Genomic DNA, 22,292 nt, shown 5'->3' on the forward strand with positions numbered 1-22,292 from the left:
AATATCAATGCTAGGGGCTATTGCATCGGATTCTATTAAAAGGAGAAATAGCAGGAAGGGAGAGAATGGCAGGTGAAGGGGTGAAGAAGCAGAGGAAGAAGGGGAACAGCCAGGTGCTCCCACCCATCTCCCCAGTGCTGGCTCCCAGCAGCGATGGTGCTGCTGGGGCATGGGGGGGCTGCCTGGCTGCTGCCCCTGAGAAAGGCGGCTGCAAGCCCCAGGGCAGACTGGGCATGGCCTCCTGCTCGAGCAAAAAATGTTTGAAGAGAAACTGATCCTCGCTGTGCCGAGCTGGAAATTTCTGGAGACACTTTAATTCATCTAATCCAGGGCCCTGACCCAATTAATATTCTATAGGATCTCCTGGAGCTCTTGTTTTGTTCTGTTCTTGGCTTCAAGGGCTGCAGAAGAAATTGAAAACAGATTATTGGGAAGAAAACAGCTTCAGTTTTTAGACAGCTGTCTCTAGTGAAGTTGGCTTCATTTCCAGTCATTCCCCAGGCGTGATGCAAGTCTGGCTATAAAAAGTTTTTCCCCAGTGGCAGCAGAAAGGCTTTGCTTAAAAGCAAAAGGTAAATATCCAGGAACGGTGCTGAGCAAAGAAAGAACAGGCTCTGCCTTGCTCACACCTCCAGCACTCGTGGGCACAATGTTATGATAAACCCGTGTGGGCACCCAGCGAAGAGGCACGGGGAGGCACGCCGGGGTGCAGGGCGGGGGTGCCGAGGTGCGGGGCGGGGGTGCCGGGGCGCAGTCGGGGAGCCCGGGGCAGGGATGCTAGAGGGAGATGCGGGGCCAGGCGTGCAGCCCCTCACCTGCGCCCGGCGGAGCCCGAGCAGAGCGGCCACGAGAGGGAGGCAGAGCCCGTGCGTGCTGCGGGGCCGGGGGCTGCGGGGCCGGGGGCTGCGGAGCTGCGGCACCAACCCCGCCCGCTCCGCCCCGCCCCAGACCGCGGCTCCAGCCCCCCCGGAGCCGGGGCTTTGCGGAGCGATGGGCCCCGATTCAGCGGGGGGAGCACACGCGCCGCAGGAAGGCCAGCCACATGCGGTGGTCCCCCAGCGAGATCGCTGCCCACCGTGCCGGGGACCTTTGGTTCGTCTGCTAGGCCTGGCTGGGGAAAAGAAGATGAGCATTTGAATACACAAGTTATGGATAAAGTCTTTTCAAAGGGCTATTTTCTCCTCTGGTGTCAGCCTGGATGCCAAGGCTGTGCCCCATTCCCCGTTCACACCGAAGATATTGCTGTGGGTGGGATATCTTGCAGGTCAGCAGCAGGACCAAGCAGAGGGGAAAGCCCTGGGAAGTCCCTGCGGTTCAACTCCCACCTGTAAATCAGGGGCAGTCACCCCGCTGTGCCTTACAGAGGGACTGTGCAGATACAATGCGTTAAGCAGGAGAGGAGCTTGCAGGGATGGGCTGTCAGTCCCCATGGCTGTATGTCCATCCTCTGTCAATGGTTCCGGTTCGGCCACAGTTAACACCATGACAGGTTGCTGATCAGCACTAGATGGGGTCAGGATCCCATTCCCACCAAAGGTTTGGTGCCCAATTACCCCCAAAAGCACAGTCAGCGAGCCCCAGTGAAACCCCATCAGCAGAGGGGTGTCCTGTTAACAGCTGGGCATGATCCGCCAGGCCAGGACATTGTCACGCTCTGCAAATCAATGGCCCCTTTGCATACTGCTGACACACCGCTGCTGAAAGTCCCGAATGTTCACTGTCAGCAAAGAGCCCGGGCTCTCTGTAGTACCAAACACGCCTGGACGGGAAGAGGCAGCCGAAAAGCTGCAGAAGAGGTGTGCTGGCTACCAGGGGCCGGGGCTATGCCAGGGCCAGAAAAGCAGCTGGAGGGGGGAAGGAAACTCGGGGAAGCTTCTTGTGGAGGTGTTTTTAAAATCACGTCGTGTCAGGTTCAAGTGCGGACTTTCCAGTGACACACAGGAGAACTGGCTCTGTGATACAAAAGTGGCCCAGACAGTGACTAATGATAGTCCGGTGACATTTTAAACATCTAATTTCCAGCTAATTGAAGACTTTGAAAGAACAACCTGAGGTCAACCTGGTAAGCTGTCACCGTATGGAAAACCACTCCTTGCAAAAATCAGCCTTTCGGGGACATGCTGTACAGAGGGTGGCACCTGCGGCACAGCGGAGCGGGTCCCCCGGCGCTGCCAGCGCGCTCCGTGTGCTCTGCCAGCCCAGCGCCAGCAACGCTCCCGGCCGGCGCTTGTCTGCCTCGTGGCTTTCCAAGACAGACCGAGAGCCCAGGGCTGCCTGCCCCGCCGTGCACCAACTCGAGAAAGGAATGGGAAGGGCAGAGGAATGCAAACCAGGCCGGAGGACTCATTCATCCTCCCCGCTCCCGGCTTCGGCGCGTTCCAGTCAGTCTTACTACAATGCAGCATTTTGTGCGCTGCAATCCATCCATACACACGCTTGCCTCTCATCCTCTGCCAGGGCTTGCTCTCCTGAGGCACCTAGAGCTGAGTCTGTAATAAATCAGGCAGCAGCCTCCATCCAAGACACGCACACCCCGGTTTGCTCGGCTGAAAAATGAGCGCCTAGCTTTTCATCTGAACACCTGCAGCCGGCAGGCAGCCGCGCTGACCCGGGGTGCGGTATGGCCTCCTGAATGAAAGGCACGTTGCTGTTCAGACACTGTCTCCCTGGCCGGTTTGCTGCGCTCCAGCATTTTTCTTTTCCCCGTACAGGGCAAGGAGCTGGCTCCCGCATCCTGATCCCTCAAACCCTGGGTGCCCTGGTCTGGCTCAGTGCTGCCAAAGTGAGTTTGAATCCATCAGCCTCTGAATTCAGTGATGCAGGTGCTGAGTGTGGCCATTGCTCTCTAACGAGCTGGTGAGAGACTGGCAGCAAAATCTTCCCAATGCACCGACGGAGGCTGGGAGGGAGACCTGGGAATGGGCACACGCAGGGCACGGTGGAGGGATGTGCTCCTGCCCAGCCACAGGCATCTGGAGAAACGGCTCCAGCTGGAGAGGTGGGCACGGGGGGATTTTGCCCAGGGCTCCTGCAGGAGCACACCAGCAGATCCAGCCCCGGGCGCAAGCACGGCCCTGCCAGCCACAGGAGGAAGAGCAGCAGCGGTGCTCGGAGCCGACTCGCTGCACTGAGATACTTGGGAAAGTCAGGAGAGCGACTGGAGCCAGGACGCAGAGTGCGGGAGGGTGGCCACCCTCCCAGAGACACCCAGCGAGAGTGGCCAGGTCCCCGGCGGCTGGGTCAGCACATGGTCCCACCGCAGCATGGAACTGCCCAAGCTCCCCACACTGCACAGGGGGGCATGGCCCCCCTTGGGGAAGCTGGAGCTGAGGCCAAACCCATCTGGCTTTGCTTTGCACACTGCTGAGATCTTTTTTTTTGGGTTTATTTTCACGCAGATCCCCAGAACGCAGAGACAGGCAGGAAAGCGAGAGCTGAAAGGAAACAGGAAAAAGGCAGGTTCCCTTGATTTCTATTTTTAACACTCCAAACAACATTAGTGTCATTATATTTAGAAAAAAAAAAATTCGGAGCGTTTCCTGCCTCCCCTTTCAATACCTTCAGCTATTTCCTTGCAGATGTTTCCAGGGGCCAGGGCTCAGCGGCAGGAGGAGAGAGGCTGGGCTTTCACCCTGCGGAGCAGCCCAGGGAGGGGAAGGTCCTGGGAGCGGAAAGCCGGCTCAAAGCAGGTGCCCGTGGCCCTGCATGGGGACAGGGAGGACGACCAGGCTGTGGAGGACGCGGCCAGGTCCGAGCAGAAGCTGCATGTCGCCGCAGAACCTTCAAGCTGCCTCTCCGTCAGTTGTAGCACCTTTGGTGCCATCAAAGGTGGCGTAAGGGTGAGTGCAACGCAGGGGAAGGCAGAGCGGCTCCGTCACGGCACAGGTTTAGGGGAGAGAGGCTGCGGCAGCCGAGGCTGAAGGCACGGCTCTGCCCTGCTGCGGGGACCCTGGGCTGAGCAGAGCATCCCTGGGCCAAGCTGCTGGAGAAGGGGGCTGGTCTGCAGCAGAAGTTGCACCGCCGGTCTCCTCTCACGCCCAGCACCACCTCTGTGATGGGGATCACACGCGGGACTGGTGAACAGCAGCAGCAGCAAAGTGAGATCTCAAAGCCAGGGTTGGACGTAGAGGCTGGCTGATGTCCCTCGGAGCCACAGCCTCTGCACTTGTCGCTTCTCCGCTTGCGTGTACCAGGCTGGCTCGGCTTCGCCTGCACAGCTTGGAGGATCTTCCCCTTTGCCTTGACAGCTCTCGGCTCATTGCCTCGCACTCAAGGACTGCGGTTTGCAAAGTGTTTGTGTTTAATTCTCATACAGGCGATCCAGAGCATGTTTTCTGGATGGCAGGCCAGCGGAGTGGCTTCGCCTGCGCAGGCGGCAGACCACATCTCAGCAGGACCGGGGGATGTAAAGAAAACCGGGGTTTGAATGTGGTCAGCTTCTGGCGGTGAAGAGTGCAGCCAACCGCCGGGGAAATGGCTCTCCTAACCCCAACCACGCTGTGCTAGATGTGGTTTCCAGCAAAATCACAGTACAGGGAGACCAGGATTTCTCCATGTGGCCTGGGGAGTTCCCTGCCCCAGGAAGGAGACAGAGATAATGTCGGAAATGCGGCATGGACAGCATGCACAGCAGCCAAAAGCGCCTCAAAATGTCCCTTCCAGCCTGGGTCATCAGCGAGGGCTGAAGAGCAGCCAGGCTGCCCTACGCACACACTGCTCTCCAGCTCTAAGTTGCTGCCTTGGCAGTACCTGTAAGAGATGCCGTCCTTTACCGGGCTCAGCCGGAGCAGGGAGAGCAGTCGTCTGTCCTGGCCTGCCGTGCCAGGGCTTCTGGGCTGCATTTCCCTTCCCTTCCCCCCCCCTTGCTCCTCTGGGGCTCTGGCTGACTCCAAACCAGAGGGGGAGAAGCCTGGCCGGGAGCAGCTCCTGGGACAAGCCGCAGTCAGGCTGCCATCACCAGCCCTGCGCAACCAGGTGCAGAGAGTCCCATCGGTCAAACACTCCCTTTCTGTATTTCCCTCCCCAAAACCCTGCAGCAGGTGGAAACCCAACCCCAAAGGGTCTTGATTTGAGGACTGCATGAAGGATGCCCTGCAATTCCCAGTACAGCCCAGCCCGTCCCAGTTCCCAGCATGGCTGAGGCAGGAGGCAGTCCCGCTGGCAGCTCCACCACGAACCGCTGGGCTTTTTCCCAGGGTGGAGGCGATGGCCGCGGGTGGGAGCCTTGCTCTGGTGACCCCCGGCAGGAGCTCCTGCTATTTTTCGCCTGGGGCTGCAGGGATCTGGACTGCTGTCAAGGCACACGTGGTTTTCACAACACCGCCCTGCCCGCCTCCCCGAGATGTCTCTGCAGATGGTCCCGGAGGTCTGCGACCAGCTCGGCGGGGCAGCAATGCTCTGTGGTGCTCGGCGGGCTCCTCTCGCCCCCGGACTCTCCGACCTCTCAAAGGGAGCTCACCAGCAGGCTCCTTGGAGGAGCCTTTCCCGATGGTGTGGTCGGAGCCAGGGAGGTGCCGATCTCTGTGCCAGAAACAGAACTGGACTGGTTATGCAAGAAGAAAAGGCAATCCATGGCAAAGGGGACCAGCCCAGAATGAGCAGATGCTAATCCAGAACCTGACACATCCCAGTGAGTCACGAGTCACGGACGGGTTTTTTTTTTCTTTTTTTTTTTTTCCTCTCCCCCTTTTTTAAGAAAATCATCAAAAAAACTTTAGTCAGAAAAGGAAAAAACTTCCAGAACAGTCTCCCTTGCCGTGGCCGGGAGGGCTGCGGGTGCAGGGACCCCACGCAGGCAGGGCTTGCACAGCTGAAAATCCCATTAAAAATCCCATTAAATAAGAATTGGGGAGTTTTCCTGCAACTGCTAATCAAGCATCTCGCGGGAGCGAGGTGGGGTGGCTGCAGTGCAACAGCGTCAGGTGGTGGCTGTAACTTGCAGCCTCACTCTGCCAGGTAAGGATGGAGCAGAAGATGGAGATGTCACCTTGTTTGATGGGCAGCGGCAGCTCGGGCGGGAAGGTGAAGCACTCACCGCTCCATCTCCTGCCCCACGGTGCCAGGGCACAGGTAGCTCCCAGCCCAGGAACTCCATTCATCTTCTTTTCCTATTTCTGCCTCTCTGCCATTGTGGTTTCTGGGGACGCCCTCCTGAGAAGAAGCCTGGGTGGTGGGAGACTTTCATGCTGGGGTTTTCCAGTCTTTCTGGGGAACGGCGGGACAAAAATGAGACTGTCACAGCCCTTCTTCCCTTTCCTCACCACGTCAGGGAAACCACCAGTTCACGGGAGACCCCCATGCCCCAGGACACCGTCCCCCAGCCTCTCCTTGCTTTCTCAGGAGGAAATTCCTGCCACCTCCAGATGGCCACAGGCACCAACTTCGCAGGGACTTGCTGCAGGGGACCTCCCAGGCTGCGCTTCCTCCTCCTGATCTGCTTTCATGGGTGCGGTTCCCCAAGACAGCCGTGCCCTTGAGGAGGAAGCATCTCTCCCGTGCAGATTGACACCATGCTTGACACAGCTTGGGCTCAGCCAGCATGAGGTCTAGGACACCGTCCCCTCCAGCTCTGTCCCTGTGGTCCTGCAGGTCTCCAGCCCCCTCCCAGCACCCACACAGAGCCCCTGCCTGGGCTGCGCTGGGTGCCAGCCCACCGAAACCTCCCCACACCGTGGGGGCCAGCATAAGCCAGCCTGGATGTGAAGGGCCAGTCTTGGCTCTTGCTTTGAGGTCAGAGCACAAAAGAAGCCCAGCCAAGCAGGCTGGTTGCTTTTAATTAGACTCGGGACCTGCCTGAGGCAGCTCCCTCCCTGTTCCTTCGTGGGGGATTCGCGTTAGGGGCCACCGGTTTGCAATTAGCAAGTCGCAGCTCTCCCACCTCCCGCGGCAGCAGGTCACCCTGCCCCGTGGGCAGCCTGACAGCCGGGCGAGAGCGCGCCCAGCCAAACACCTTTTACAAATCATTCTGCATAGTTCGCATTCTCGGCCGATTTATGAGCGTTTTAGCTCCTCATATTGATCAGGGCTGGAGCCGAAGTAATTACGTTCATCAGAAATAATTTCCCCTGATTTTGAGTCATATTTGAGCTGGTGCCCACCTCCTCCGCTCGCCCCTCGACACAGGCAGCTCTCTTTGCTCGCTGGTACATACTTTCCAGGCGACATCGTGCCTTTCATAACCATAGTGAGACCGAGAGGTTTGTTTTTCTTAACTGGATCCCACACACACACTGAAGGTTTCAGTCGTGTCTTTATTGACTTGGCTGGGGATGTGGACAAGAGGAGGTGGTTTATGTGGAGTGCATGCTTGGGAGATGTCTCCAGGTATCTCTGGCATCGGGAGGGGGCAAAGGGGAGGGCTGGGGGCCTGGGATCCCTCTGCACGTGGAGGCATCACTGGCCTCAGCCTTTCTAGTCTTGCTCTGAGATGGAGAGCAAGCCCAGCCCTTGCTTTATTCCTCGGAGTGGAGGTAGGAAGTGGGACTTACCCCCAAAGCCTTTGGCGTGAGCCCTGGGGAGTAGCAGCAGGTCCCCTTGCCAACTGGTTTTGGCTGGTGACCAGTCATTTGGGTTTTTTAAGTGCTGGGTGTGAACAAAGTACTGGTGCAAGACAAGTGAACTGGCAGCTCTTCAGCCCTCCCCAGACCAGCCGACGGCGCTGAGCTGTGCCTGATGTCTAAGCTGAAATCCCCTTCCCTGCAGGAGCCAGACTCCTTCCAACCAACAAGGATGCTAAGAAGTGCCTGCTGCACAAGGTCTTTGGGAAGGTCCCTGCAACAACCCGGAGTTTGCAAGGAAGCTGTGCAGAGCATCCACTGGAGATATGCCAGCTGAGGAGGGTTATCTTTGCCCCAGGTCACTGTCCCCTCCCCAGCAGCGTCCTGTCCCAATACTGTCACCTTCCCTTCCCTGCACACAGTCCCAGCATCCACCAGCTCCCTGAGCTGCTCCGGCTCGCAGTGCTCCTGCTGATGGTGAGCCAAGGCCAGCCCGGGGGGATGTGAAGGGCTGTGACATTTGGGAACAGACACAACCCGTGTCACCCAAACCTCTTCCAGCACCACCCGCTTCCCAGGCACAACACTAGCTGCTGCATGGGTGCAGCACTTGCATCCTCAAAGGTCTTCCCAGAGTCACAGAAAACAGGGCTGGAAGGAAACACAGACATCACCTAACCCCTCCCTCTCCAAAGCAGAGCTGGCTGCAATTACAAGGTGAGTTTGGCGAGACCTAAAAGCATCACTGGCTGTACCTTAGTGCATGCCACAATTTGCAGCCTATTTGATGCTGCAAGGGACATGGCAGCTGCTTGAGAACACATAGCACACTCGAGCAAGACAAGAACTGAAGGAAAAAAACTGTCTATTTTAGCCTGAAACCACAAGAAAAACAGAGATAGTCAAAAAGAATGAGCAATTTGATCAGGAAACATGAGTTAGCCATGCAGCTTCATGGAAAATACCAAGGGCCTGTCAGTAACCACACAGGGTCAGGATCTGGGGTTTCTATCTTGTCTGAAAGACAAAACTTCTAGTGAGATTTTTTAAAAGAGGTTTATGTTTGATGGTGTTTGATACCAAAAATAAACTCTCAGAGGATCATAATGTTTGATACGTGATGATTTCTGACACTCTTTTCCAAATAATAATGGAAAGACTCATCTGGCAGAAGTTTACAGGCTTTGTTTTACAAAAGTCTTATTCTTTGGGTTATCTGAATGTTTAACTTAGGGGGACAATTATGAATTGCTCTCGTCTGGACTGCAGCAAAAAAAAATCACACAGCATTACTGCCCAGGGTTTGATATGTCTATTAAGAAAAAGTGTTGTCCTTTCACAACAGCTGACACAAAGCTGGGCTATACTAATGTGAAGCCTTTCAGTCTGAATGATGACATCTCGCTATAGTTTTGGCTAAGCAAGCCCTTTCTTGGTTGTGACAGTCCGTTTGCTCCCCATGTAATCGCTCAGCTCCTTCCTCTTGGCAATGTCAGACTTTGAGACCAGAACCAGCACCGAGTCCCATTTATCAGCGCCTCTTTCTAATGAAACCTACTTAAAAATGCCTGGAAAATGGTGAAGGATCAAGTGTCCCACCACCACGCACCACTCTCTATCCAAAAGACCCTTTCTCCTTTGGAGAGGGCAATGCCTGGCTGTTGCTCGCTCCCTTGCTGGCCTCGCTGCGGCGGCTGGGAGCTTGCAGGGGTCAGTTGGTCCCAGATGAAGCTGAGGTTTTCTGATGTAGTTGCCTGACCATCAGAAACTGGACGGCAGCCCTGAATTCTTTTCTCGCAAGTCACTTGGACAGGCACCAGATGGTAAATACTTGCAGTCTCTCCCAGCCCGGGTCTGGGGTGGAAGCAGTGACCTCAAGGTAAAAGATTGCCCGGCTTGTCCCTCGTCCCTCGGGATGGCCAGTCCTCCCAGCCCGGCTCCGCTCTCCAGGTAAGGTGTGAGAACCAGAGGGAATAAAAATGGCCAGACAGGGATGGAAATGGCCATCACCATCTCTCTCAGCTCTTGCTGTTTGAAACTGGAGCCAGATTCGTTCTGGGTAGGAAACAACTTTCCCATCCTGCCAAAAACAAAGGTATTTCAAAGTTTCCCAAAGCTGGGGTGTTTCCAGAAGTCTCATGAAAAACAGCCAGCAGCCACCCCAAAGTGTCCAACAGCTGAGGAAGACCTGAGGTGTCTCCTTTTCATCTCAGGGCTCTTGGCTTTTCCAAGCTGGGTGTTTGTCCAGCTTTCCCACCGGTGCTGTCCACCCTCCATGGACAGCCCTGCTCCCCTGCAGCAGGGATTTGAGCCAGGAGTGCCCAGAAGCAAAGGGAATGTCCTCCCCACCAAGGTATGGAGCTGGTCTCACCCTAGACCCATGATTTCACTGTTGTTACGAGGAGGAACAGAGCCAGAAAGGACCCAGGACAGCCCAGGTGCTCCTCAGCAGAGATGGCCGTCCAGACCCTGGTCTGACTTCAGCCAGCTCTAGGGAGGGTGTTGAACACATGGCATAGAGTAAAGAAGGGAAGAATCTCGAGTAAACGAAAGGGACGGAAGGAGAATATGGTCTATATCCATCACAGATGGATGCAATTTCAGCTGAGCAGGGTGCACAAATGAAAGCTTTGCAGTGTTATTCACGATGGCATGTTAAATGGCACAGACGTGAAAAAAAAACCAGCTGTCTAAAATGTAAATTCACTGGGTCAGTTCCTTCATTTCTATAGAAACAGCAGAGCTTGCCAGCGGCTAACTCAAAGGAGATGTATTCAGATCCCTGTATCAACTATTTTCTTGCACAACTGACCACAAAAAAAAAAAAAAATTACAACCCCCAAAAATCCTGACAATAATACCATGGAAACTGCGGAGCACAACATATGGACTTAATTACTAGCTATGAAATCACACGTATGGTACAGAACACATATGGGGTACGTGCTCCAGAGGGAAGGGTTATAACAGTATTTATAAAATGAACTGCTAATGTGCCGCTCTCATGCGGCTTCGCAAATCAAAACCTGTGCAAGGGCTGTATCGCTTTGCTGGGCTCTGCCTGCAGCCCCTGGCCCCTGGCACGGCGACCTGGGCAGGCATGTGGGACACTGAGAGCCAGGGGAAAGGCAGCTCAAGCCCATGTCACCCACGGAAAAGCCTCCTCGGGAAGGCAGGGTCACGGTGGACTTTGTGGGCACCTCCAGAACACAGTGAGGTACCCCCAGGGATTGCTGATGCCATCTGAAGTATGGGCAGCTGCCCGGGTGAGGGCTGACGGGTTTGGCCCCTGTCCGGCTGCTTGACTCGGTGCTGCGGCTCTCTGTTGCTGCCTGAGCTCTGCTGGCTTCCTGGTGATGTCATACCATCACAGTGATGTCACACCATCACAGTGATGTCACCTTATTGCAGCAAAATCTCAGTGACATCAGGTGTGTGGGGGAGCAATGTCCCCTCTTGTCCCACGCTGAGGGAGGGGGTAAAGAAGGGGTCCCCACCCCAAAGAGCCGAACCTGTACCCAGGAGAGGGCAGGCAGCGGGCGCAGTGGGCTCCCCGGGCAGCCCTGAGCCCCAGCCCCCGCGGGGGGTGCCCCACTGCCCCCCGAGGCCTCACACACTGGGTGCTCCCAAAGCTGCTCACTGAGGGCGATGAGAGGTTTTTATTTCCCTTATCAGCACTGTCACCTGATTGCCAACTGGGAAACGAAGTCAAGCCCATTAATTAGGAGTTCCTAATAAACACAAGCCTGGAATAATTAATTGAACTCCCCATCTCCCTACGGCAAGGCTGGATCAGCGCCTTGGCCGCTCTCGAGCCGTTGCTGATAGAGGCACCGCAGCCGCCCCTGGGACGTCAGCCTGAGCCGCGGCATCCGAAACACGGCGGCCGGCGGGAGGGCATCAGCTCCGGGGAGCGGAGGAGAAAACGGCAGCACGAGGTGTGCCTCCAGCCTTTGGCATCAATCCTGCTGGCTTGTGAGCACCCGTCAGGAGGGCCTGAACCCCCCTGCTAGCGAGGACGGAGCAACGCGCGGTCCTCACGCCTCCCCGGCTACGGGCAGGGCTGCCTCCGGGGAGGCGGTGCAGGGAGCTGGGGCTCCTCCACGAGGAGCGGACACTCCAGCGCCGGAATAAGTGACAGCAGCCTTTGGAAGATGGCCTGGTATTTCCACAAGCTGCCATGACCTTGTTAACAGACTGATTGCAGCTAACGAAGCAAAACCAAAGCGGAGAATCGGGATGGTAATGGGAGAGCTCTGACTGCGTGCTCCTCCCTGCCCTGGCTTCCAGGCTACGGCAAGCGGCGGAGCTGAGGTCAGGATTGCTGCTCAGGTGACTGAGGACCTGTTTTGCAAAAGCAAAAGCAAAAGGAAGGGAAAAAAGGCTGGAGGGAGGGATGGGGCATCAATCCCTGTTGCATAATTTCAGTGCTCTGCTTATACAGCACCCAGCTCCTCCTGTGTGTTTGCCAACATATATCATAATATGATATATAGCGGCAGTTCTCATCATGCCTGCAGGACACAGAGAGTCTGTGCGCAGCCGCCAGGATCCATCTCTTGGGCCAGGGCAGAAGCAGCGCTGCCGGCCCCCAGACCATGTCTTGCAGGCAAGGGGGTGCAGGAGAGGGGCCGGGGAGAGCTGCAGGGCACACCGCATCCTTACGCGATCTCAGGCCTTTCCTTTGAGCTCTGGACTCACAAATTCCCCTTCTTAGATCTTGTGATAAGATCTGGGGGATGGCAACGTGGTGAAGGGGCTCAATTTCCTGGAGGTCTTGAGATGTTTAGTTTTTTCTTCCCTAAGAGCCAGCCTCAAGTCCCCAGACACAGCGGCCGCAAGGAAAGCTTGCACAGGGCAGACTGAAAAGCGGTAAAGCATTGGGAGGCAAATGCTGAGCACCCGCGCCTCTTCCTCGAAATTGGATTTTAAATTCTTATGATTGCTTAAGCCGGTCATAATTTTTCAGGTACTGAATTGGGGTTTACAAGGTTTGAAATCAGCAGCGCTTCTGCAAGGGCCAGACTGCAGCCCCCTCTGCATCATGTACCAGCCCTGGGGCAATGCAACACGGTGTGCATCCAACCCCCGCTGCCCCAGCAGCCTCCCTGGGCAGCCGCAGCCCCACGCAGGACGGGGATGCCATGGCAGCACCACCACCACAGCAAATCCCTTTTCTGCTCTTGCTGTGCCACAGAAATTGAGAAGGGAATCGCACCTCTACTGCCTGGAGAGCTTGCCTGGCAAACTGCTGCAATCAAAAGCAAGTCACACGCTGTCCCCAACGATGGAGGGACAGGATCCTGCCCTTGACTTCAGGGCTCTGTACGGCGCAGGCAACTCACCCCTCTCCCACAGCCTGCCATGCACTGCGCTCAGCATAAAATATAGAGGTGGGTGCCCTGTTCCTGCTTGCTCGTGGCAATGTCCCAGGGTGGCAGCAGGGACAGCCCTGCCAAACCCTTCAAATCCCGGGAGAAAGACACCGGCTCTGTCCGGGCAGACCTTGATCAGTAGGCAGAGGCATGGACCTTCCCTCCCGGTCATGGCTAGCAGCAAGGAGCCAGTTCACCCCACCAGCCTGGCTCCCCGGCCCCTCTCCCGTGCTTCCCGGGGAGAGCGTCCCTTCCCTTCGCTCGCTGTCTCGGTGGACAGCACGTTCTCACCTTGAGGGGAGTGGAAATGGCAGCTGGAATGTGGGCTGGAAAAAAAAAAAGGAAAAAAAAAAAAAAAAAAAGAAAATGTTGAGGCTTGTCCAAACCTACTCATGTTTATATTGGAGCCTGTGAGTGACATCAGAGCGGGGAGAGTATAAACACCAGCGGGACCTACTCGGGGCTTTAAAACCTGCGAACACGCCGCTGCCTCCAAACTGCCTGGGGGGTGATGTGCTGAAGTGGCGGAGGGGAGAGCAGCATGAGGCTCCAGCTGGAGAAGCAGCTCCTCTTCCTCTCCCTCCTCTGCATCCTCTCCAAGGTAAGGGAGACGGGGCCCTGGGGCGGCTTTAGCCTTAGTCGGGGAAGCACCCGGTTCTTGCAAAGTGAGATGCAGGGAGGACTGGGGTGTCACAATGAGCCCGGTGGCTAACGCGGGCTGGCATACAGCTGTATTTATGCAGTTCCACAGGGGCAGAGCTATGCTTGGGAGAGACATTTGCAATTAAGCAGCAGGGTCTTAACTTCCATGGGCCAAAGGCGCCTGTTGTGCAAGTCCACGGAGCACACAGGAATGACAGCAATGCGCTCTGTTTGCTCGCCCCGTCCCTGCAGCTTTCCCGCACCCGGGGCTGTGGTATGCGTCCCTGCGAGCGAGCGGCAGCTCGGCGGTAGCGGCTCCTGCAGACTCCTTGGTCCCTGCCCAGGCTCCCGAGGCAGGGGGCCAAGCAGCGAGCACCAACCTCGGCATTACTCAGCTCTCCCCCCTCCCCGGGATGCTCATGCAAAGCCAATGCCTCCGACAGGATTTGGGTTGTTGTACTGATTTCCCCCCCCCCCCGCCTTGGACTCTGTGTGAAAATAGTTGCTTGTGCAGAGAACAGGAAAGTTGAAAAGTCTGGGGTATCTCAGCTCCAAGTTCTTCTAATTGCTGCTTGAATCCCAAGGCATGCCTTCTGCAAGCAGGGACATCATGGCAGCGTCACGCCTATTTGACTCCTTTCCCAGACGGTTAAGATCTCTGATAGGAGCCACATTGTCATCTAAAGACAAGTTAATTACAAGGAGCTGGGGGAAATGAATTAATGGAGTTGGCTTGGCTAATCTTTCTAAAACATTGATTTGTAATAGCAACCTCCCGAAAGATGAAAAGTGCCCTTGGCTGCCTGGGTAAGCTGTGACGGAGAGATGGCTCCTGCCCCAGGCGCTCACAAGTGCCTGGAGAATCACCAAAGGCCCTCGTGCCTCCAGCTCAAACCTGGCCACCACAGCCAGTCCTTCGGTCCCTGCCACCAGTCTCGCCCTGGTTTCTGCCACACTAATAATGCTGCTCATTGATAAAACTAGAGCAAGACCCAGATTGCCCAGCCCATTTCAGTTATATTTTATCTCCTGGCACTGACATTTCTACAGGCCCATAAAAAACACCTGAACTGCTGCAAATGGGGAACTGATAGCGCACCAGTACCCACCTTCTATGTCTAACTGGTCAGACCTGATGCTATTGAGAGAAACTAAAAGAGAAAGAAAAATGGTATCTAAAATCCACATGGTCCAGCTGAACCCTTCGATCTCTCAGCAGTCTCAGCAGAGACACCAATGTCTGGACCAGCACAGGGCTGAATTTTTTGGTTGCACATTTGCTGAACTGCTGCCTGCGTTGCACATGCTGGCCGTGCGGCAAGCAGAGCAGCAGGGCTGCCGGAGAGTGGCTCAGAGCTGCTGCGTGGGGCTCACACGTGTGCACAGTTAGGCCAGTACTGGCAAAGAATTCACATCCAAACTGCAGAGCCAAATCACTTGGCTTCAGGCCCTATATGCAACAGCCCCGTCAGATACGACATGACGGGAGCACGAGCGCTGCCTGCAAAAGCCGTTTGTGCCAGGGTAATTGTGCAAGCAGAATGAGCCGTGGATATAAACACCTACCTGCCTGGGTGAACTCCTGCAGGCGCAGCCCTGGCAAACAACCAGCTGAGCAGGCAAACGACTGCGGTGCACAGCCCTGCCGAAGTAATCGCTCAGTCTAGCTGGGAGGGGAAATGTAGCTCCCAGTCCTCGAAAACGTGCCTGTCTCAGGGCTCCTCACCCAGCGGGCCAGGCCAGGCAGAGGATGCTGCAGGCAGGGAGAGGCAGAGGAGGCAGCTGGACCAGGAAGGAAAGCAGTGAGGTTCCTTTGGCTTCGGTTCTCCCACCGCCAATGTGATGCCCTGTTATGGCTTGAATGAGAGCTGTTAAGACTGTTCGGAGTGAGGTGCTGTGCCCTCACCATGTGCATTCAGCCCCTGCGAAGCCACACGTCTGGCTGGGCACTACCCGCTGCCCTAGCAGCGGGCATGGGGACAGGCTGCTTTCCCCTCCCTCCTGCCGGGCTGCTTAGGGCAGCGTGCGGCTGCCTCCGGGGCTGCCAGCCCCATTAAATGACCACCACTACCTGGGGTGTTTGCTTTGCAGCTCCATCCTCCTCCTTTGTATTCAGAGCAGTGGTGCGTTTAAGTTCCCATCCTGCCAAGTGCTGACCATCCCTGATTCTCCCCGGTTTCCATGGGTGCCCATCACGCTCTGGCTTTAGGGGACAACAGCTTTCCAGGCTGCTTTGCCATACTCCCATGAATTTTCAGAGCCTCCCTCCACCAAAAATCTGCCCTCATGATTGAGAGAGTATTAACTCCCAGTGAAATAGCAGCCGTTAGCCAAAACAACCTGTATTGAATCAGCAATGGCTTTGCCTCCGCAGGTGTGTGCCCAGCTCTGCCGGAGGCCATGCTACTGCCCCTGGGTGCCACCCCGCTGCCCCCGAGGGTCCCCCCTGGTCCTGGACGGCTGCGGCTGCTGTAAGATCTGCGCCCGGCGCCTGGGAGAGCCCTGCGACTTCCTCCACGTCTGCGACCAGAGCCAGGGCCTCGTCTGCGACTACAGCACGGCGCCCGCGGGGACAGGAGCCACCTGCAACTGTGAGCACAGGGGTGCCCGCTCCCCCCAGAGATGCCTCTGTGCCCCCCAGCCCAGCACGCACCCCAGCTCCGGCCAGGGCCCCGGCCAGCTCCAGGCATCCTGCAGCACTTTCAGGGAAGCAGTTAAGGCTCCGAAAGCAGCTTTGCTGAGGATGACGGAGGCAGCTTGGCCGCGGGGCTGTGCTGCAGCTCCAACCAGCTCTTGTGCCATTTGCCAACTGGGGTTTTGGGGTGGTTTGAGTGGGGATGGACACGGGGGTCCCGAGGACGCTGCAGTCACCCTGCTGGGGCTGGAGACTGGGGGTCCTGCAGAGACATTTCAGAGAAAGTTTTTCTAGCCTGAAAACCCTGAAAGGCAAGGTTGGAGCTGAAGGGCAGAAGGTTTCCCATCAACTGGTGAGCTGTTGCTTTGAAAATACAGAGATGAGAAGGAGAGGAGGTAGGGAAGGGGAGGAGGTTGGGCGATGCACGCGCTGCTGCAAACCCATGTCTGTCCCACACACCTCTCAGTCACTTCTGCAGCCCCCCAGTTGTCCCTTCGTGCCAGCCCCATGCTTCCCCCCAGCAGTCCCCTCTGCCATCCACATCTCACCGTCACCTTGTCCCTAACGGGCTCCCCGGCTGTTGCTTGCAGTTGAAGATGGTGAGGAGGGCTGCGAGGTGAACGGCCGGGTCTATCGAGACGGGGAGGTTTTCCAGCCCAGCTGCAAACTCCAGTGCCGCTGCCTGGACGGGGGCTTCACCTGCGTCCCGCTCTGCCAGGAGGACGTCCGGCTGCCCACCCCGGACTGCCCCTACCCGCGGCGCGTGGAGGTCCCGGGGAAGTGCTGCCCAGAGTGGATCTGCGAAGCCCAGGAGCGGCACCTCCTCCGGGATGCTGGGGCAGGTAAGATGCAGGACATGCGAGCAAGGGGGTGCCCACACAGGTCTCTGGGGATGGTCTCTTCACCCCAGACCATTAACATCAACAGGAGACACCTCATTTCCCCGCCGTGCAGGGCTATGTTGGCAGCAGCCGGAGGGCACGCTGCACAGCGCCTGCCTCCAACCACCCTTTTCCCCTCATCTCTTTTCATCCAGCTCCTGGGGCAGCATTGCGGCCGTACCCCTGCCAGGAGTGGGGCACGGAGTGGAGCGCCTGCTCGGCCACCTGCGGCGTGGGCTTTTCTACCCGCGTCTCCAACCAGAATCGCTACTGCAGGCTGGAGACGCAGAGGCGGCTCTGCATGGCCAGACCCTGCCCGGCTCTGCCAGCAGCATCCCCAGCGGTAAGTGAGGGCCTCGGTGAAGCGGGCACCTCTGGGCAAAAGGTTGGACTGAGAAAGGGAAATGCCAGCCAACACGAGCCATGGGACCCCCAATTACCTGTGGGCACCCCATCACCCCTCCCCAGCCACAACCTGACTGATAAACTATCTCCTGAAACTGCGCTTGGAAAACACCTGATGGCAGGTACAGACCTGAGTTTTGGGGTCTCTGGATGTCTGAATCCAAGAGCACCGTGGATCCCACATAACCCTGAGCCCCGCAGGTGGGCTTGACCTGCCCCTGTGGCTGGAGATGCGTTTGCAGCTCCTGCCTGGCTCCCTGGGTACACCCGAGAGGCAGGGTTTTGCCACCCCTTTAATTAGACTGGCACAGCCCCAGAGCAGGCATGGTGCAAAATTGCTTTGCTCACACGCAGCCGGTGCTTTCCAGGGCCAGGCACCCACTCTGCCAAGTGGCCCTGCTCCCTAGACATGGGGGACACACCACCGCCCTGCTCCATCTCCCCGTCACTCTCCGCTCTGCCTTTCCAGAGGGGAGGAGGAAGGCGTTTGTAGCTGTGCCCACCCCGGTCGCATCCCGGAGCCAACGTCTCGTCCCGGCAAAGAGTCTGGCACAAGCCCACGGCACTGTGGTTTCGGTGGAGACGGAGGACGCATCCCTTGGGAAACTGGGGAAGAACTGATGGACTTTGGCTGCAAAGGAGGGTGGAAATAGAGAACAAGATCCCCATGTCACGCAGCACCTGCCCCCTCTGTGCACCCGCTGTCCCAGGCAGGGTTACTGGGCAGCATCACTGAGTTTCTTAGGTTGAATGAAATGGGAAATGGGGAAACCCTGCCATGAGTATGAACCCATCCGAGAAACCAGGAATTGGTCCTTTCCCGGATCAGTGGGGCTTTTGGAGAGGTGATGCTGCTCTTCCGCCACATCACGCATGCAACTCTGCTCTGTGGGGGCTGCGAGGGAGACCACCTCCAGCACCGGGATGCCCACATCTCTGGGGGGACCCCTTGCACCCCAGCCCGCCGGGATAAGAGTAGGCACATCAGGCCACGCACCACAAGTCACCGCCGCACCAGGCTGCGCAGTGCAAGCATGCACGAGCTCAGCCATCCCACGATATCCACCCTGCAACCCAGCAGCCGCCTTCCTAGGCATGGGCAGAGGCGTCCTCCTGATGGCAGCTCTAATTCACCTTCCCCGCATCTCTCCAGAATAAATACGAACCTTCCTGCTCCGCCTGGCCTCCTCCTCTCCAAAGCGCTGGCGGTTTGGCAGGGCTTCGGCGAGCGAGGAGCTCAGACGCAGGAGACACCGCTCCGCAGCACCAGACATACCGCCTGCCATCCAAGCACATACCCTGCGAGCCAAGGCCGAAAGAAAAGCAGGAAAAAGAGAAAACAAATCGCAAAGATGAGTCGGGGCCGTCTCCTGACGGGCTGGAGCTGCTCCAGCTATGCAAGAGTCGGTGCAGAGACGCTGCTCGGCAGCTCTGCCTTTACTTTCTCACAGCGATAATCCTTCTGGGTGATTGAAAAATGAAACCCAAATGCCCTCTAACGGCCTCGCACAAGCGTGCAGAGGGAACGCACGTCCACGGCGAGGTGAGAAGGGCAACCGGAAAGGAGCAGCGGTTGAGGTGACGTGTCCAGGCGAGACCTGGACAGTTTAGATGTGTATTCGTGGAACTGAAAATAAAGATGTGCTCATCTAGGTATGGAACTTGTCTGGGCCTGTCTGTGCGGGGTGAGCCCGGCTCCGGTGTGCCCTCGGGAGCCCTGCTGCTCACGGCCAGCTCGGCTGCTGCAGGAAAGGCCTGACCCAGGACGGGGCAGCTTGGAGGCACCTCAATTCAGGCTGCTTAGAATAAGAAAATAAAAAAGAAAAAAAGAAATGAATCAAAGCACTGAAAACATTATTACAGTATATTATATCCTGGATTAAATTCTGCCTCTTTGCTTCTACCCAGCCATGAGCTCCATCCGCTCTGCTGGTGGGACTGAGCCTGGCCATAGCAGTGCCTGGGTCTCCACGCGCTGCCGGGATGCACGGGAGAGCGCGGCATGGCACTGGCTGCGTCACTGCTGGGTCTGCAGCCCCAGGCACAGACCAGGCCATGCCTCTTCTCAGCCTCCCAGAAACAAAAGCCCAAATTCTCCCCCTGTAACTCATCCCTCCTCCTGCCAGCCCCACACCTCTTCCGCTCACCCTGGACCGGGATTTCCCCAGCATCATGCCACCATCTCCACCACCCGACTGTCCTCCCCACCCAGGCGAATGTGATACCGGGGCAGATTTAGGGGTGCAGGGGCAAAAGGCTGAATGGCAGAGGGAGCTCCCCGATCCTGCCTGGGGGAAAGCCTCTCCACAAGCAGCAGAAAACGCAGCCGGGACAAGGCAGCCACTCATCCGCTCCCCTGGCCCCTGCAAGTGTTGAAAATAAAATTAAAGTCAAGGATGCTTTTCAGTCACCTCTTGGGGGGAAAAAAGAAAAAACAATAAATCTCACTGCTCATGCAGTAAAAGATTGCTTACAAAGAGAATTATTTACTGTGATCATCTGGTGCTCTGCCCGAATACAAATCATTAATTCAGTTTGATAGGGAGGACGTGATGAACCTCTGGCAGGCAGCAAAGCGCAGAATGAATGTGGCCCGGTCTGCAGCTTTTGTTGGCTTTTTTACCTCTGCAATGGCTGTGCCAAAAAAGTGGTGACACAAGGCTCATGTAGACTTTAAAACCACAATGTTCCTCGATTGACATGGATAAGACATGTTCTGTGTACTGAAAATTCTGGGTTTTAAGCCAGTTCTTGTTTCAGCATGTTGGGACACGGCCACCAAGGCTGGGTGAGCTGCCAGCAGGGAGTGCTGCCAGGGCTCTCACCCCCTCCCAAATCCTGCCCAGCAGCCTCTGGGTGATAGTAAAAATCAAAAGGTCACTTTTTAAGCAGCAACCTGCAATTCTCATCTCCAGCAGAAATGACTCAAAGCACCTCTGCTATAATTTTCCTATTTTTTTTTTCTGCAAAATGTCATTTCTCCCTGATTCACTCAGCAGAAAACATCTAAATAATGAATGAATGAATCCAAATAAATCGGAATTATTTTTCCCTAAGAATACAGGGAAATGAATTCTTGCAATTTGATTGCCAGTCTCACAATATTTGCTGTTCCCTCTAAAGCCCTGCTACCCTGGAAACGTGGTTATTTGAGGATCACGTTTATTGCAGCCTCTGACGTGGCAGGTCCTGGGCTTCGCCTGCTCTTGCGGGGCAGTAAATAAATACTCTGCCATCCACAGATGAATATGGTCACCTGTAAAGGTTAAAAAAAAAAAAAACAAAACAGAAGACAACTCACCCCTGTCCTCAAGGCATACTGCCACATCTGCACACATAAATGGCATGTGATTTGACAACCATATTCCTGAACCAGCAGTGAGCAACAGATCACAGCTCATTTCAGCGCGAGCACACGCAGCAGCTGAAGGAGAAACTGTGTGCTACTGCATGAGCAAACAACGTGCATCAGAATTTTTTTTCCAAGCCATTCTCATGACTGATGATTTTTAAATGCATGGAGTTGACTGAGAAAGGACTGGATGAGCCCCTCATTAAAGCTAAACGTTTTCAGATACCACCCTGAGCACAGGAGTGCAGTGCTCAATAAAATAAAGTAGATCAAGGCCCTTTTTTTGCTGTTGGTGAAGAGCCTTGAATTGGTTGCCTGAAAGCCCATCACTCAGGTTACGTGTTTGATACCCGCAGGAGCCAGCCCTATGCTCTCGCACTGCCCTGGGGGAGCTGGGGACCGGGGGGAGCACCCCAATACAGGATACTCAGGCAGAGCTGGGCGGCAGCACCTCTATTGCGAGTGAAATCATGGGTCAAGTGAACACCTTAAAGACACACGAGGCAGGCACGAAAGAGGAGCCGTGCTGCTGCATGCGTGCCTCCAACAGGTCCAGGGAGCAGGAGATGTGGAGGGCACGGGGCTGCCTGCCCTGCTCCTCCCTTCCCATGGCAGGAGGCACCCAGCCCCAAGCCTTCATTTTGGGGACAGGGAAAGTTTTGCCTACAGTGCTGAGAGCAGCTTGGGACCCTTCCCGTGATTATAGCAGTCCTCCCAACCAGCTGCTGTCTCTGCCTCAGTTTCCCCAAGGGTTGAATCTCTGGGACAAAGGGGACCATTCCCAGTTTGTTCCTCTCATCTCGCTGCACTTCCACACCTCCATAAATTTGCTCTGCAAGAGCCACCCCAATCCCAGGCTGCAGGAGCAGCTGAAATGCATGGAGGCGAAGGGGGCAGGAGCTGGGCAGGATGGAGGACTGCTTTCCTGAGGGGTGAACCCCCATGGACCTCCCCTCCTCTGCTACTCCAGGAGCACAGTTCCACCAGAGCCTCCGCAAACCTCAAAAAGCCATATCCTTACCCCATGGAAACAGCTTTTAAGCTTCACGTCTCGGGGCATGCCTGTAGCGGCTAGATTTTATCACATAGGCAGGAAATAACGTACAGCCTTTCCCATTGTTTACCTGCTCCAGCAAGCACTTTTTGGAGCCCACACACTGATACTCACAATGAGCAGCTACTACCACCACATCTTGGGCTTCCTTACGCTGGCCCCGACCTGCCATGCCCGAGTATGGTCCAGCGGAGATGTTTGGCTGCTCCCAAGGAGGGAAGGGCAGTCAGGATGGCTCAGCAGGACTCACCCCCGCTCCTTCCCTGCTGGCGGTTGAGATACCAGCCTCTTCCCACCCCCTGCCCTAGATTAACTTCCAGGAAAGCAGGTGGCCATGGCCCTCCTGGGCCCAGCCCTTTACCTGAAGTTGGTTTGCCAAGGTCATTTCCCTATGGCTTGCCAGGGTAAATCGTCTCCCTTCTGATTGCCTGTTTACTTCTGCGCCTGGAGAT

The 22,292-nt window shown here is 56.2% G+C and overlaps 1 protein-coding gene and 1 long non-coding RNA gene across 2 annotated transcripts; one reads left to right on the forward strand and one right to left on the reverse strand.

Moving 5' to 3' along the window:
• Positions 1–374: 374 nt before the first annotated feature.
• On the reverse strand, positions 375–22,071 carry LOC142089499 (uncharacterized). Its single transcript, XR_012676219.1, has 3 exons — positions 21,955–22,071; positions 18,601–18,733; positions 375–401 (listed from the first exon to the last, which is right to left on the reverse strand). It is a non-coding gene; the product is annotated as an uncharacterized LOC142089499 (long non-coding RNA).
• CCN5 (cellular communication network factor 5) lies at positions 13,383–17,620 on the forward strand. Its single transcript, XM_075167050.1, is given in 5 exon segments — positions 13,383–13,472; positions 15,888–16,104; positions 16,739–16,990; positions 17,185–17,372; positions 17,600–17,620. Coding segments are annotated over 5 exon segments (768 nt in total).
• Positions 22,072–22,292: the final 221 nt, after the last annotated feature.

The sequence above is a fragment of the Calonectris borealis genome, chromosome 17 (genome assembly GCF_964195595.1).
Source record: "Calonectris borealis chromosome 17, bCalBor7.hap1.2, whole genome shotgun sequence".
NCBI lineage: Eukaryota > Metazoa > Chordata > Aves > Procellariiformes > Procellariidae > Calonectris > Calonectris borealis.